The sequence below is a fragment of the Lytechinus pictus genome, chromosome 5 (genome assembly GCF_037042905.1).
Source record: "Lytechinus pictus isolate F3 Inbred chromosome 5, Lp3.0, whole genome shotgun sequence".
In the NCBI taxonomy this organism is placed as follows: Eukaryota; Metazoa; Echinodermata; class Echinoidea; order Temnopleuroida; family Toxopneustidae; genus Lytechinus; species Lytechinus pictus.
The window spans coordinates 48,537,773-48,552,558 of NC_087249.1; the positions used below are offsets into that span (position 1 = coordinate 48,537,773).

The 14,786-nt window shown below is 34.3% G+C and overlaps 1 protein-coding gene across 1 annotated transcript in view; it reads right to left on the reverse strand.

Moving 5' to 3' along the window:
- LOC129261160 (arf-GAP with Rho-GAP domain, ANK repeat and PH domain-containing protein 2-like) overlaps positions 1–14,786 on the reverse strand; it is a 109,266-nt gene that overhangs the window by 43,330 nt on the left and 51,150 nt on the right. The window contains exons 14-23 of the mRNA XM_064099129.1: positions 14,135–14,195; positions 12,875–12,928; positions 11,475–11,655; positions 10,971–11,058; positions 10,518–10,586; positions 9,725–9,755; positions 8,855–8,898; positions 4,412–4,751; positions 3,615–3,676; positions 2,839–2,850 (exon numbers count right to left, since the gene is read on the reverse strand). Of these exons, the coding sequence (XP_063955199.1) occupies positions 2,839–2,850; positions 3,615–3,676; positions 4,412–4,751; positions 8,855–8,898; positions 9,725–9,755; positions 10,518–10,586; positions 10,971–11,058; positions 11,475–11,655; positions 12,875–12,928; positions 14,135–14,195 (942 nt within the window). The remainder of the gene's footprint in view (positions 1–2,838; positions 2,851–3,614; positions 3,677–4,411; positions 4,752–8,854; positions 8,899–9,724; positions 9,756–10,517; positions 10,587–10,970; positions 11,059–11,474; positions 11,656–12,874; positions 12,929–14,134; positions 14,196–14,786) is intronic.

Genomic DNA, 14,786 nt, shown 5'->3' on the forward strand with positions numbered 1-14,786 from the left:
GGCTAATCGGCAGTTTACCGGCAGGGAGAGGGGTCAGATATTTCTTGCATACAGTACTTTTGTTTATAATTTTATAATTCATTATTATATTCTATTTCAATTAATTTATAAATTCATTCAATCATTCAGTTATTAATTTTTTGTTTATTCAGTCATTCATTCATTTATTGGGGTTGATTAGGGCAACAGTGAGGGACAAATACCCTCAAACCTGATTATTCTGCTGCTAACTACTAGCACAAGTGTGTAGCAAACATGTGTTAAGCATTCAATTCAATTCCAATAAACATCAATACAAAGTATAGAATACACTAACAAGAAATACAATGTACAATAATAAGGCAAGAAAATTTAAGGTAGGGGAGATCGGGGTTAGTTGGAGCACGGGGTAAGTTGAAACATTTAATTTTCTTTAACGCCTTTAAATAAATTTAAGCAATACTGCCCTCAATTAATTGCTATTATCAACAGCCATCCACCATATTACAGACAACCATGTGCAACAACCCTGGTGAAGTTAGAAAGGAATTTTTGTTTTTTCACATTCTGAGTAAATTTTTTCTCTTTCAGAAATGTTTTATTATCTCAGAGAAGTTTACAGATCAAGTTGGCCTGCTTGGGGTATAATGGACACTTGTACCAAGCTTCAAAATGAGGTTATTAATATGCCATGGTGAAGTCCCTTTTTTGTGCTCTAAGCTTATAAATGTCAAATGGGCCTCTGGGGTTAATTGGAACAAAATTGAAGGGGCTAGTTGGAACATGTTCCAACTTACCCGAAACATAATTATGAATAAAAACATTGGATATGAGAAAAAAATGTATATTACATACAGTATTTCACACTCTTCTGAACATGTATTGTATACCATGCTTGTTTTGTTTCTCAGTTAGGTCTGAGTGTGCATTTAAGGCCTATTGTAGGCCCCTAAAGCAATATTAACCCTTATCAAACTGGGGGGGGGGGGGGTCAATTTGAGCCCGCCTTGACAAATTTCGTCACTACGCCGCCGCGCAAATTTTTTTTACCGCACCGCTTGCTGACTTTTTACTCTCAAGTCTTGTGCACCTTTTGAGACCAAATTTGCGATGCCTGGGTGCGCGGTTTCGAAATTACGCAACATTTTGTATGTGCATGTCGGACCCAAAATTGCTCAAAAACGTGATTCCGTGTACAAGGTCAATGCAAATTGTGTTTTTCAACCAAAAATCATTAATGTTTGATTATTTTTACTTTTGTTGGCTCAAATGGATTTATTTTATGCTACTTATGATCGCAAGAGTCCCCAACAAAGTTCATTGGAAAAAACAATAAAAAACAAAGGTTCAAAAAAACAAAGAAATACAAATTAAAAAAAATATATATATAAGAAATCACATATTTTGGAAATTTTTTGTGTTATAAAGGTAAAAATTGATACTCTCACCAAAAATTAGCGTTCTACTGAGCTTAATAAATAGAGTTAAAAGCAAAATTAATTAATTAAAAAATATAAGCAATTAATTTTTGTCATGAAACATGAAATTGCTGATAGTACACTTAATTGCATGTAAAATCAAACGCACACAAATAAGCGGAATTCTACTACACAGTCGGCTTGCGTGAGTGGCTGTATAACAAATCCACTTTTAATATTTTGAACTTGAACAAAATAAAACAAATAGGCTAAAACCATGTAATATTACGGTTGTAAGTAGTTTAAGTATAATTCTTAATTGACCATGCAGTGTTCCAACTTACCCCATATGGGGTAAGTTGGAACGCTTGCGATGGTCTTGTTCAAGGTGGATTTTTTCAGTAATCATCATAGAGTTAAACATTTTATGGGGTACAATTGAAGCCCTTAGATATATGATTCAAGCTGATATATTGATTGTTTCTCAAATAAAATCTATTTTGCTTTTACAGCCATTTTTGTCAAAAATGTTCCAACTAACCCGTCTCCCCTACATTTAAAACAAGAGAATAAATAGATACAAAATGACAATAAAAAGATGCAATATTGGAATTGGATGGTCATAAAAACCTATCAAGGTTAGTCAAGATAACCACCCTTAGATTAATGAAATAAGTCACATTGAAATTACAAATGTAGTAAAAATGCTAATTTGAAATAAAATTCAATAATTGAAATCATTTGATATTACATGTACCGGTAATACTATAAATATATACATTGTAAGTTAAAACACATTTAACCGGACATGGGATCCTACAAAACATATAAATAGAATATACACATACAGTATTCATGCAAAATCATGATCTTCACAGCAAATTAGCAATTACAGTTGGGTTATTTGACAGAATCAAGATAAAATCGTATCAATATGTAAATTAATACAAACCATAAAAACCAAATTAATTGCATAAACCATAAAAACCAAATTAATTGCATTAGCCATTAAAAACCCATTAAACCCATGCCAAGATAACTCCTGGCTATAGTCTATGGAAATTATATCATAATAATATTAAATTTAGTTCTGTCATTAATTTTCTCCTGCTACTCTAAGTCTATACTTAAGAAAGAATGGGATATACATCGGTTGTAGTCTTATTTCAAAAATATATATACTGTATAGAAAAATACTGCCAGCTTAGTGTATGAGGATTTAAATTACAAATTTAGAATACCGGGTACAAACGGACTGAATAAACAAATACATTACAAGAGTAAGACAAAATTGAAATATGAAAGGAATGTACTTATCAGAAAAAACACAACATACCCATAACCCATCAATGATTTTGAGATAAATGTAATGTGACTTTCCTACACACCACATAAAGTTTGAGAATAATAACAGGAAATATAATTAAAATATTGTGCATACCATCACTCTGAGCTATGGGGCATTGAATAATGTAGGAGAATGAAATGCAGAAAATAAAAGGAAAAGAAAAAAGAAGAAAGCAAGAAAAGGGAACAGAAAATGGAGAATGTGGAGTTAAAGAAAGGAGAAGCAGAACAAAAGAACGAGGAGGAGAAGAAGATGAAGAGGAAGAAAAAGAAGAAGAAGAAGGAGGAGGAGGAGAAGAAGAAGAAAAAGAAGAGGAAGAAGAAGAAGAAGAGGAGGAAGAGGAGGAGGAGGAGGAAGAGGAAGAAGAAGGAGGAGGAAAAGAATGACAAGAAGAACATTAAATATTGAAGTGGATATACAACAACACTTCATGTATGTTCATTGTATATCCAATCAAAGATATTCTAGTGATAAGCAAGCAATAACTTATTCACTGTTCATTAATGTTTTTTTTACATACATGTATTTACAATGACAGACACAAATACCTTTAGCAAGGTCAGCTGATCAAATCAATGAGTTTGTATACTTTTGTTTATTTTGTTTACCTTTCTTTTCATAAAGCTCAAAGTACAAATACATCAACTTTGTACCCACTGTTTCATACATTTAAGTTAAAATGCACATTTTACACTTCAAAAAGTTCTTCATACTTTCATTATTAATGTCAATTTGTTAACTTCTCTTTCTGTTTACTTTCATAAAACACACCAATTGCTAAAATTGCAATTCACAAATCAATGTGCATGTCATACATGCATTTGTGCTTGATAATACATCATTGTGTTATAATAAGACAAAACAAATACCTTATCATCCTGATAGTAGCTGAATGTTCCGTGCTCCAAAACACAGTATCGTCGTAAGAAATCTGAAAGAGAGGTGGTACATTATATATACGTGGTAAAAAAAATTAAAACAAGGTTTAAGAAAACTTCGGAATATACCTCTTTCTCAGTTGCTGATACCGGTTAATCATCATCATCATCATCACCAACTTATATCATTACTATCATAAAAAAATCTTGGCCGTAATAACCAACATCATGATAGGCATTAGCATCATCACCATTTTAATTTCAATAACATCAAGATCATCACTATTACCACTACTGGCTTAATCAGTATCATCACCGCCATCACCATCAAAACTACCACCATCACTATCACCACCATCGCTATTCCCACCACCACACTAATACTACCACCACTACCATTACAACCACTACCACTATCATCAACAGCACCATCAGCATCACCATCTCTGATACCAGCACCACAATCACCATCACTATCACAACCACTACCACTATCATCTTTGACAGCATCACCATCCCCGATAGCAACATCACAAGATTACCGTCATGACCATCACAAACACCACAACCACCACCATAATTGACACCACCACCATTACAACCACCACCACCACCATCACCACCACTATCACTACCATAATCATGTTTCATTCTCACTACCAGCATCACAATCACCATCACCTTGCCATCATCATCCATTACCTCTACAATCACCAACACCATTCCCCACCACCCCCACCACTCTCACCAAAGCACCACCAACACCCCTACCAAAACCAGCCCCTCACCTCTCCTATTGCTACCAGTCTTGTAGAGATACCCCGCTTTCCTGATCTGCTCCTGGATGCTGCCCACACTGCTCAGTAGTTCCTCGGAGGGTGGGGCTGCCTGCGTGGGGGGCGGCGGCGCCCTCCTGGCGGGCAGGGTAGGGGATCCATTCCTACGTCCCTGTTCCAGGGTTTTCCTCCTTGGTAAGGGAACCGGTGATCCCTGAGGATCTTCCCCCTTCTGTTGTTGCTGACCTTGCAGTTGCTGTGGACTGGATTCACTATCCACCGTGGAGTATGCTTCCTGTGTCATGATTTCTTGCTGGTGCTGAGAATAGTGTTTGTTCTGCTCCAGGAGCTCCTGAGGATTACAAGATTTTAAAAATGATAATATTCCACTACTACATGTATATGGACCTTTACCCATTGACTACTGGAACCGGTTGGTCCCTGTACAAAACCTACATGTATGGGAATTGGAAGTATTCAGTAGTGAATGGATTAATACCGGTATATCATCATCTCTCAGCGCATGACTGGTACCAAGTCCAGCATGCTCACAACACAATGAACGTTCTTTCTACACTTCCTTGGAACATTCCAGCAAGTTCCCAATCTCAATTGCTAAGCATACACCTCATGTGGCTTTGAGTGAGTACCCATTTAAAACCTGGATGGAGAATGGCAAAATGTGGACTGATGGCGATGCCTTGCCAAAAGAAGCTAGGACACCGACTGATTTGAATGAAAACACAACCTTCTGATTACAAAGCAAGAATCAGAAATACTACACCGCAAGAACAATACAGTATGAAAAATAATTTTGAGAACTTGATAAATTACTTTGGTATTTTGCCTTTTATTATGACAATGAATTCAGCATTCATAATTTTTAAATTTGAAGAAATTCATCCATTTTATGCTGCAATCAACCCACATGAGGTAAATAGAGAACTGGAAAGAATTTATTCCTTGTAATTCAAAGCGGGTAATAGCTGCTATTGTGTAAAGCATTTGGTTATTTTGCTGGATTATCATAGAGCACTTGGGACTTCTGATAAAGTAAAAGGTAAGATGCTATACATTATAAATAACAATCATGATCGCAGAGTAGAATGTAAACATACTAACGAAAATGGGTTACAGCACATGTATAACCCAGTCCAAAAGAAAACACAAAATGAACATTAAAAGTATCAAAAGTGTAAATAAATTGAGTGACTGCTACAATGTTACACAGCCTTCTCTCTTCAAATAAACAAGAAACTGCATCAAACTGTTATACATGTACCTTACTCATTTAGAATGATGTGCTGTAAAAAACAATGTCCACATCCTGGCTAGCACTGCAATGTTGATTTAAATTTCTCTACAGTCCCACTCATAGAGATAAAATGCATGTATACAATGGATAATCCATCCATATAAATAAGTGTCTTCAAGTGAATGTCAGGGTTTAAAGAGAAATTCCAGTATTTGCAGTAAACACTGATTTCATGAGAAAGTCTGTAAAACAAGGCTTAATTGTCAGTATATCATCGAGGATCTAGATCTGGTACAGTTACATAAACTGAACTTTGTGAAATCTTGAAATCTACGCTGGAAAATGTTCACACTGAAGATCACCAACACAGATAGGCACACGTGGGACAGTGTATTATTATTGCTAAAATAAAGACCCGACGGAAGTGACCGAATCCGCGCTTATTTTGCTTATTTCTCAGCAATCACACAATTTCTTCCAGAATCCTTTGGCACATATTTTTTATTCATACAAACAGACACTTAGGTGGTCATTATATTAGATTCTGTAAAAAGTCATTTTTAGATCGTTACCAAAACTGGAATTTATCTTTAAGTCCAGGACATATCTTTCTCGATCCAACCTTCAATGATTTATACATTAACATATATGATACACTGCGTATAGGCTTTGCTTCTGGTCACAGCCAGAAAATAAACAATTGCTGTTTATCATCCAAATACGAGGAAGTCTAGTCTAAAAAAAAGATTAAAGGTCAACATGGTTCCTAGTCCCAACAGATAATTCACAAGAGTATTTACATAATAGATCCAAATAATAGTGCAGGGAGGAAACAGACTTACACATGTATATGTGTCAACAATTCAGTGTAAACAAGAAAAAAAATGAAAAAAATCACAACCATTCATTAAAACCCCACGTGATAGTACAGTGTCCTGGGACAATACAAATATACATAATTATTAACAATACTAGCCCCAATATAAATACATAATTATTAACAATACTAGCCCCAATATAAATACATAATTTGCTTACCGGTACAGAGAATTTGTAGTTATTGTGTTTTAAATATGCTTCATTTCATATACTTGATGTAGGCCTAAATTATTCAAAGTGTTATACCGAAGTTGAATAACTTTAATCCTCTTGATATAAATAATAAGTGTGAGAGCGAGCGTGAAAGAACAGTGGACCATTGAGATAAAGTGATAAACTATTCTGGTTTCATTCACTTTCCAAGTAATTTACATGTATATGTATACATTTTTTTTTTAGGAAAGAGAGTCGTTTTTTCAAAGAAAAGGGATGCTGCAGTATGTACATAACTTCCTGTTATCCTTCCAGTCATTCACTGTTAGGTATTTACAAATCCCCCCCAATGACATCCAAGCACTCCAAAACCCCCTCTCACCCCCCTTAACCATGCATTTAACACCTAATCACTGACCATGAGAGACCAGCCCTCAGTGACATCAGCTAACTTTAAGGAACAAGAGTTATAAGAAATATGACTCATACTACCAGCCCCAGTCACTCACACTGAGCATCACTACACCCTTTATACCAGAGAGAGAGTTTGATAGACAGTTGTGTAGACCAACCAGAGCATGTTTAGATCACTCATACAATGTACCTTATACTGTTACACCCCCAAAACTAATGATATAAATAAAACTTCTTGATAATGAAAGACTCAGAGAGAGAGACACCCAGATATACATGTACAGATAGACCAACCGACTTCAAAACTTGATATCAACGTCCATTGAATATTTGTTAACCACTTCAGAAAATAGAGTTTTTAACACTTCAGAACTATTAGATTAAAAACTTTCTATATTATTTGATATCTACATGCACTTCAACTACAATTAGAAGTGTGCTACTGTTGCTGATTTTCGACGTTAAATAAATGCTTTATGATTTAGACAGTATAACTTCAAGAGTTTCTTTATTCCGATAACTTGTTTTACTATGCTTCCACTTAAACTATATTAAGATCCTGAACATAGCATTTGGGTTTGTTACTTTTACAAAATATTTAAGAGAAACTTGATAATTTTGGTTAGCATAAACCTACATGTTTGAATCTTTCTAAAACAGAGAGAGACGAAGAGCAAAGTGCTTAATTTTTTAATCACTACGTTTATATTGTAGCATGAGTTACACGTACACCTTGAAATGTATCGCTTGCTTTGATCGTAGAGGGCGACAAACATTTATGTTTTTGAAACTTGTAGAAGTTATCAGTTCACTGGGAGCTGCAGTGGTGTGCAGTTGTAAGATGTACATGTAATCTCTGAATGAATGTAGTTGATTTTATACCGAATATCTCTCAAATTGCTTCATTAGCCATGATTTCAGGTGAGTGAGCAGGTGATTTGGTATGATTTCAGAGGAATGAGAGAGTGTTATCACATGACACAATAGATTTATGTGAGAGAATCTGCCTAAAAAGATATATCTAAGTGATGAAAATGGTGGGCCGCGGTCTGAAGACTGTAAGACAGCAGAACACTACCTTGGCAGGGCCTGGTTACGCCACAATATCAAGCTTTATTCCACAGCCAATATTTAAAGGTCAAGTCCACCTCAGAAAAATGTTGATTTGAATAAACAGAGAAAAATCAGACAAGCATAATGCTGAAAAATTTCATAAAAATTGGATGTAAAATAAGACAGTTATGGCATTTTAAAGTTTCGCTTATTTTTCACAAAATAGTTATTGCACAATTTAGTTACTTGCAAATGAGAGAATCGATGATGTCACTCACTCATTATTTCTTTTGTTTTTTATTGTTTGAATTATACAATATATCAATTTTTACAGATTTGACAATATAGACCAACTTGACTGAACCATAAAATGTTAGAAAATAGTAATTCCACATGTTCAGGGCAAAATAAAACTTTGTTTCACATGACAAGGGGAGAAAATCAGAATATTTCATATAATAAAATACAAAAGAAATAGTGAGTGAGTGATGTCATCAGTTCCCTCATTTGTATACCGACCAGGATGTGTATATAACTAATAAGCGAAACTTAAAATTGTCATAACTTTCTTATTTGACATCTGATTTTGATGATATTTTCAGTGTTGTGCTTGTTGGATTTTTCTCCTTTTATTCAAATCAACTCATTGTTGGGGTGGACTTGTCCTTTAAACAGAATGTGTATACTTCTTATACACTTACCCTAATTACAAGTGAATTATCATGTCCATAGCATATTTCTTTTGCTGTAAGGAAAAAAGGAAAGAAAAGATTTAAATACAGGAATATCACACGTCAAATGCTGAATAAATATATCTGAGCACGTAGTGTAGAAACATTACTTTATCCATACAAGAAAATATCTAAAATTTATTTGTTTGTAATAATTGAACTAAACACTGAATGAAGTTAGTATGAACTTCACCACCCCCCCCCCTCTTTTGTTTTCCTTACAACGAAATTGAAATAAAGTGAAGGTAAAAACTTGATGGAGAATGCTATTATTTTAAATGAGCCTTTACAGAAGTTGATTTATCATCTTTCTAAAGAAAAAAAAACATAAGTATACAGTGAATGCAAGGTGTGGGAATGGTCTAAAAATTGGTTCTAACAGAATTCAATGAAAGTGACCACCCAAGTGTCTGCAAAGTGTATAAATATGAAAATATTGTGGCAAATGGTTCTAGTAGAAAATGTGTGATTGCTGAGAATCTATTAAAATAAGCATGGCATTCCAGGTCAAAAAATATATTCAACTTTTCTGCAATAGATATGTGTTTAATGCAATTTGGAGGAAGGACAATTTTTCATAAATATGCAGCTTTTTTATTGAAAAAATAAGGTCAGTATAAACTATTGCAAAAAAAAATTTCATTTCTTTGGGGGACATGTAACCTCCCAGCTATTGGTTGAGCTTTCAAATTGTCCAGATGAAATATCATTTACAAAGGACGCTGAACATGTCAGCATAAACTCTGATTTGTTGTACAAAGTCTATTCAATCTACTGAAGTAAGTTAATTGGAAAAAAAATCCTGATAAGCAGAAAAATAAGGAGAAAGTTCTCACATACCAGTTTTTCCATTTTCATTCACAGCATCAACCTGAAATTAAAAAAATAGATAACAAACTTCACATGAATATCATACAAACATAAGATCATTTCTTTTGGCTTATACCACATTTGCCCTGCTGTGCAATCCATTCCCTCAAGGAAAGTGGTCTGAGCATGCAGCCTAAAGTACCTGGCTTGTGACTTGTGCACAGAGAGCCCCTCTCAAAATGTATTTGTGCAAGTCTTGTGTCAAGACCTACTCAAAAAATCAAAGTTTCAATCAGGGTCTGAGCCTCCAGACTAGTCCAATAGAGCCCCTTTCCAGTAACTACATGTATACTACTAATAATAATAGTTTATATTAATACAGTGCCTTTTCCACAAGATACAAAGCACTTCAAGATGCCATTCCTGGTCAGCATAAAAGCTAAAATATATGCAAATTACAATGCAGTAACAGTATCATTCTAAGTCCAGCACATACATGGTCAGGACATAAAAGGTGTGTCTTCAAGTTTAACTTGAATTGATCTTGAGTTATTCTGAGTGTAGTAAAGGAAAACCCCAAATTTGTGGGGTAGTTTTTTTTCGAGTATAGTGAGAACAGGGCCCAGGAATTCAGAATGGGGTCGATTTCTATTCATACCAAATCATATATATTTGACCCCTGTGGCAATTTATAAGGGCTTATAATCACCCTGTCTGATCCCAACCCACTTTCCCTAATATGGGACCAATGCAAGGCCTTTGACCTGCACTAGCATAACTACATGTATGAAGTTGTTGATTGAACAAGCATCATTCTACTCACATTGGCTCCAGAAAAGATAAACCTCAGACAATCCACTAATTCACCATTCTCGACTGCCCTCAATAACTCCTGCAAAAATGCAAATAAATCATTCATTTACTATCATCACAATACCAATATATATTTTGAATTTCTTTTGTAACTACTTGAAAAAAAAATATTATTTTATCATTATTTTGTAGTCACATAACATTTGTTCCTGCAAAAATTGCTTTTTAGGGTCAGGTTTTAGGGTCAGAGTTGGGGTTCAAATAGGGTTTTATGTAAGGTTTAAAAAGATAATTTTTGTTGCTCAAGCATTCAGCTAAGAGACTAGAAATAGATCCCCCCTTAGCCCCAACAATTTCCCGGGTTTAAGGAAAAAAAGTGCAGTGTGAAAAGCATATAAGTTTACCAAGGAAACTACATACATACGTGGCACAAAAATTACGGACTGTGTAAAAAAAATCACACCTTATTAAGTGTTTCTTTCTCCCATAGAATCTGCTCACAGTATTGTCTGTCTCTGTATTTCTTCTCTATGAACAGCTTACGCTGGGCTCTGTGGAAAAAAAAAAAAGTAACCATGAAAGAATGTTAATGTAAAAGCTAGCACTTAGAGGAATTGATCTTATGGTCATCAAAGGCATTGTCTTCTCCTTCATCTTCATTATTATATATCATCATCATCATCACCGTCACATCAAAATGATCATCATCATCATCGTCACCATCACCACCACTACCACCCCTACCAACACCACCACAACCAACATCGCTATTCATCATTACCACCACTATCATAATCATAACCATCATCATCATCATCATCCCCATCATCACCATCAACATCATCAACATCATCATCATCAACATCATTATTGTCATCATCATCATCATCGCCATCCATCAACAATCATTATCACCATTATCAAACTCATCATTGCCATCACTGACACATCACTGAAATAAACTCACATGCTATCATCCGGCATGGGTTTTACACCATCCGCACGGTCCAGTGTCTCCTCCCAGAAGCCATTACTCATCCTGTTTCCCACAACAAGGAAAACCTCCAAGGCAGAGTCTGTGAAGGCTTTGACATCCATCTTCAGAGATCTGACCTTTGACACGTGAACTCCGAGGTCACGATGGATGCCTGGTCAAAGGGAAGATAAACATATTTCATTTCTTCTCTCTAATCAGAGTGATCTGTGAAAGCAATTTGTGCATTTCATAACACATAATCACAAGTTGCTTCGTAGTAGTATTAGTAGTATTTTTAAAACTACTTACATTGTAAGTCATTGTAATTATCACTATAATTCTCATTTACATCTTGTATCACCTAAAGTATAACTTAATACATCAAATTCTATCTCATTTTGTTAAGTATTTCTTTATTCAATTCAATTTATTTATTTTCCTCTTTCATTCTTTTCATATTTTCAATGACAGTTCAATTTACATATTTACAACATAAAACATTTTAATCACTTTGTACAATAAAATAACATGAAATCAAAAGGGAAGGAGACCAACTTAAAAGCAGAGCTTGTAGATTGAAGCCCCCCTTTTCTAAGGACATTAGATCTATATAAATTATGGTAGAAATGAAATTAGAATTGGAATCTAACTCATACATGTATTTGATAAAACCTAACATTTTATATATATTTTGCTGAACCTGTTGCTTACTGAAACCAGGTATTCCCTGTACAAAGCGGATGGGAATTACAGACGTCAGTAGTCAATAGGTTAACCCATTGCCTACTGGAACTGGGTGGTCACTGCACGAAGCGTATTGGAATAAAAGAATCTAGTAGTAAACTGGGTAACTCAATGTCTATTGGAACCGGATTATCCCTGTGCAAAGCCTATAGAAATCACATAATTCAGTAGTCAATGGTTTATAGCAAGTACGATGACGTCCAACTATATCCCCTCATATCTCTCTTGGTCAATGCAAAGACACATTTCTTTAAAGGTAAAAGAATATAGTTGCAGGAAAAATTTATTTCATGAGAAAGTCTTTAAAATCAAGGTTAATTGTTACCATATCATCATAGATCTAGATCTGGTACATTAACGTAAACTTATCTTTGTGAAATCATTCAATCTTAGCTGAAAACGGATAATTCTGATGATCACTAACACAGAAAAGGCCATGTGGGACAATGTATTAAAATTCTGTGCTTACTTTACTTATTTCACAGTCACTATATATTTTCTTCCAGAGCCACTTGGCACATATTTTTTTATGTATACATGTATACAAACACTTACGTGGTAGATTTATTGGATTTTGTTTGAACTCATGTTGAGATTGCTACCACAACCGGCATATACCTTTCATAATGGTTTATCTGTAAACCTACCTGAGCAATTCTTGCATATAACTATTCCAAAGTTCAGTGAGCACCAGTCGGGATCTACGGAAATGAAAAAAAGTATTGAATCAATCAGCTATAATATCATTATAATTATAACAACAATAATAATAAGAAGAAGAAATTCTTGAAGCCCTGAATGTTTTAAAGGTTTCCAAAACACAATCTTAAAGGGAAAGTTGATAAATAGTTAGTCATAAATTGTCCTTCTTTCTCAGCAGTTTCTCTGTAACTTTGATTTCTATTTCTAAAAACATTTGCTGTTGGTGGTACTCATGCATTGTATGCTTTTCTCATTTTGAAATAGTATAAGTTTTACAAATTTCACTTTATGCTATCACAGGCCAAGGAACCTATTAAATCTGAATACACTGCTAAATCAGATTACATATATTCTTATACATCAACTTTTTGGGCAAAATTTATTAATGTGCCCAGATGCCATTAAATCAGTCAGACCTCAGCGTGAATATATAGTCAAGTTTCTTTTTGTTCAATTTGCTATTGTCAGGTCTAATTTCACTAGATTAAACACAATTGTTATCACATATGTAACAGAAAAAAAAAACACTATTAATATTAGCCATTAAGAGCAGGATAAGAACCTATGCCATTACAACAGTGTAGTGTTAACCCCTCGACCACAATCAATTGATGGCAGAATAAAGTTTTCGAAAGGCATTATAGGAATTATATGCCTCTGCCTTGCTCTATCTACATGTATTTTCAGAGATTCTTGATAATTTGATCACTGTTTGGAGATACTATTTCTTTTGAAATATTGTCTGAAAATTCAACATTTTCAGACTGCAAGCTGCCTCTTTGATGTTGTTTTAAGAAACTAATTCAATTCAATGCATACTCCTTATACATGTATATATTATATAGATATATATATATATTGTTGTTTGTATATCAAAAGAAACTGTTGCTGAGCTAGCGCCATGAGCGTCTCTGGATAGTGTGTGCGCTCAATAAGATATCACAATTATTATTATAGCCAATATATTTTTCTTTTTATACGAGGCTTCCGTTTCATAAAGACTTGTTATAATAACAAATGCACAACTGCTACGACAAATTTACTATCAACCAACCAGATTGAAACATTTCAGGAGCTTTTAACTGTTATTGTAAATTTGTTATCACAATTTTTCATGAAACTGGCCCCAGTACTGTATGGGATTGCACATGTATCAGAGAAACCAGGGAGGTCAAGGTTAAAAGGTCAGGTCAAAGGTCACGTACCTGGCATACTACAGTCTGCACAGTATTTATTGCTCTCATTCTCCCAAGCTTTATGTAGATACTGCAAGAAAAATGAAGGTACACATCTTAATGTATATTACAAGTCACTTTGGATACTGTATTTTAGTTTTATTCGTTTTTAATTTGTAGTTTTATTTATACAGGGTGGCATTGTCAGTTTCAAAACTGCTTTCCACAATGGCCCTGTCATAAAATATAACTGAATCAGTAATATTTACATAATCAATAGCACAAATTAAATATCTACTTATACACATATCTAAATATATATATTTTCCAAAAGAATTGAAAAAAGACTAACAAAAACAATAAAATATATATACATGTACATGTATATATACATTAAAATCTAAACAATGAATCAATTGGTTGAATGAATGAATGAATGAATGAATGAATGAATGAATCTTTATTTCGTTTCAATTCCAATATCAAGCAACAACAATAACAACAGTAGATTATTGGGATACAAGTAAATAGCAAAGAACAATAGTAAATAATTACAGGATAATATACATAATACATGCACTACTTTTTATGGAACATTAATAACACCCATGAGAACAGACGGAAATGAAACGTGGTGACCTACTAAGAAGCTTAGCTTGTGGGCCATAGGCCACCAGAATGT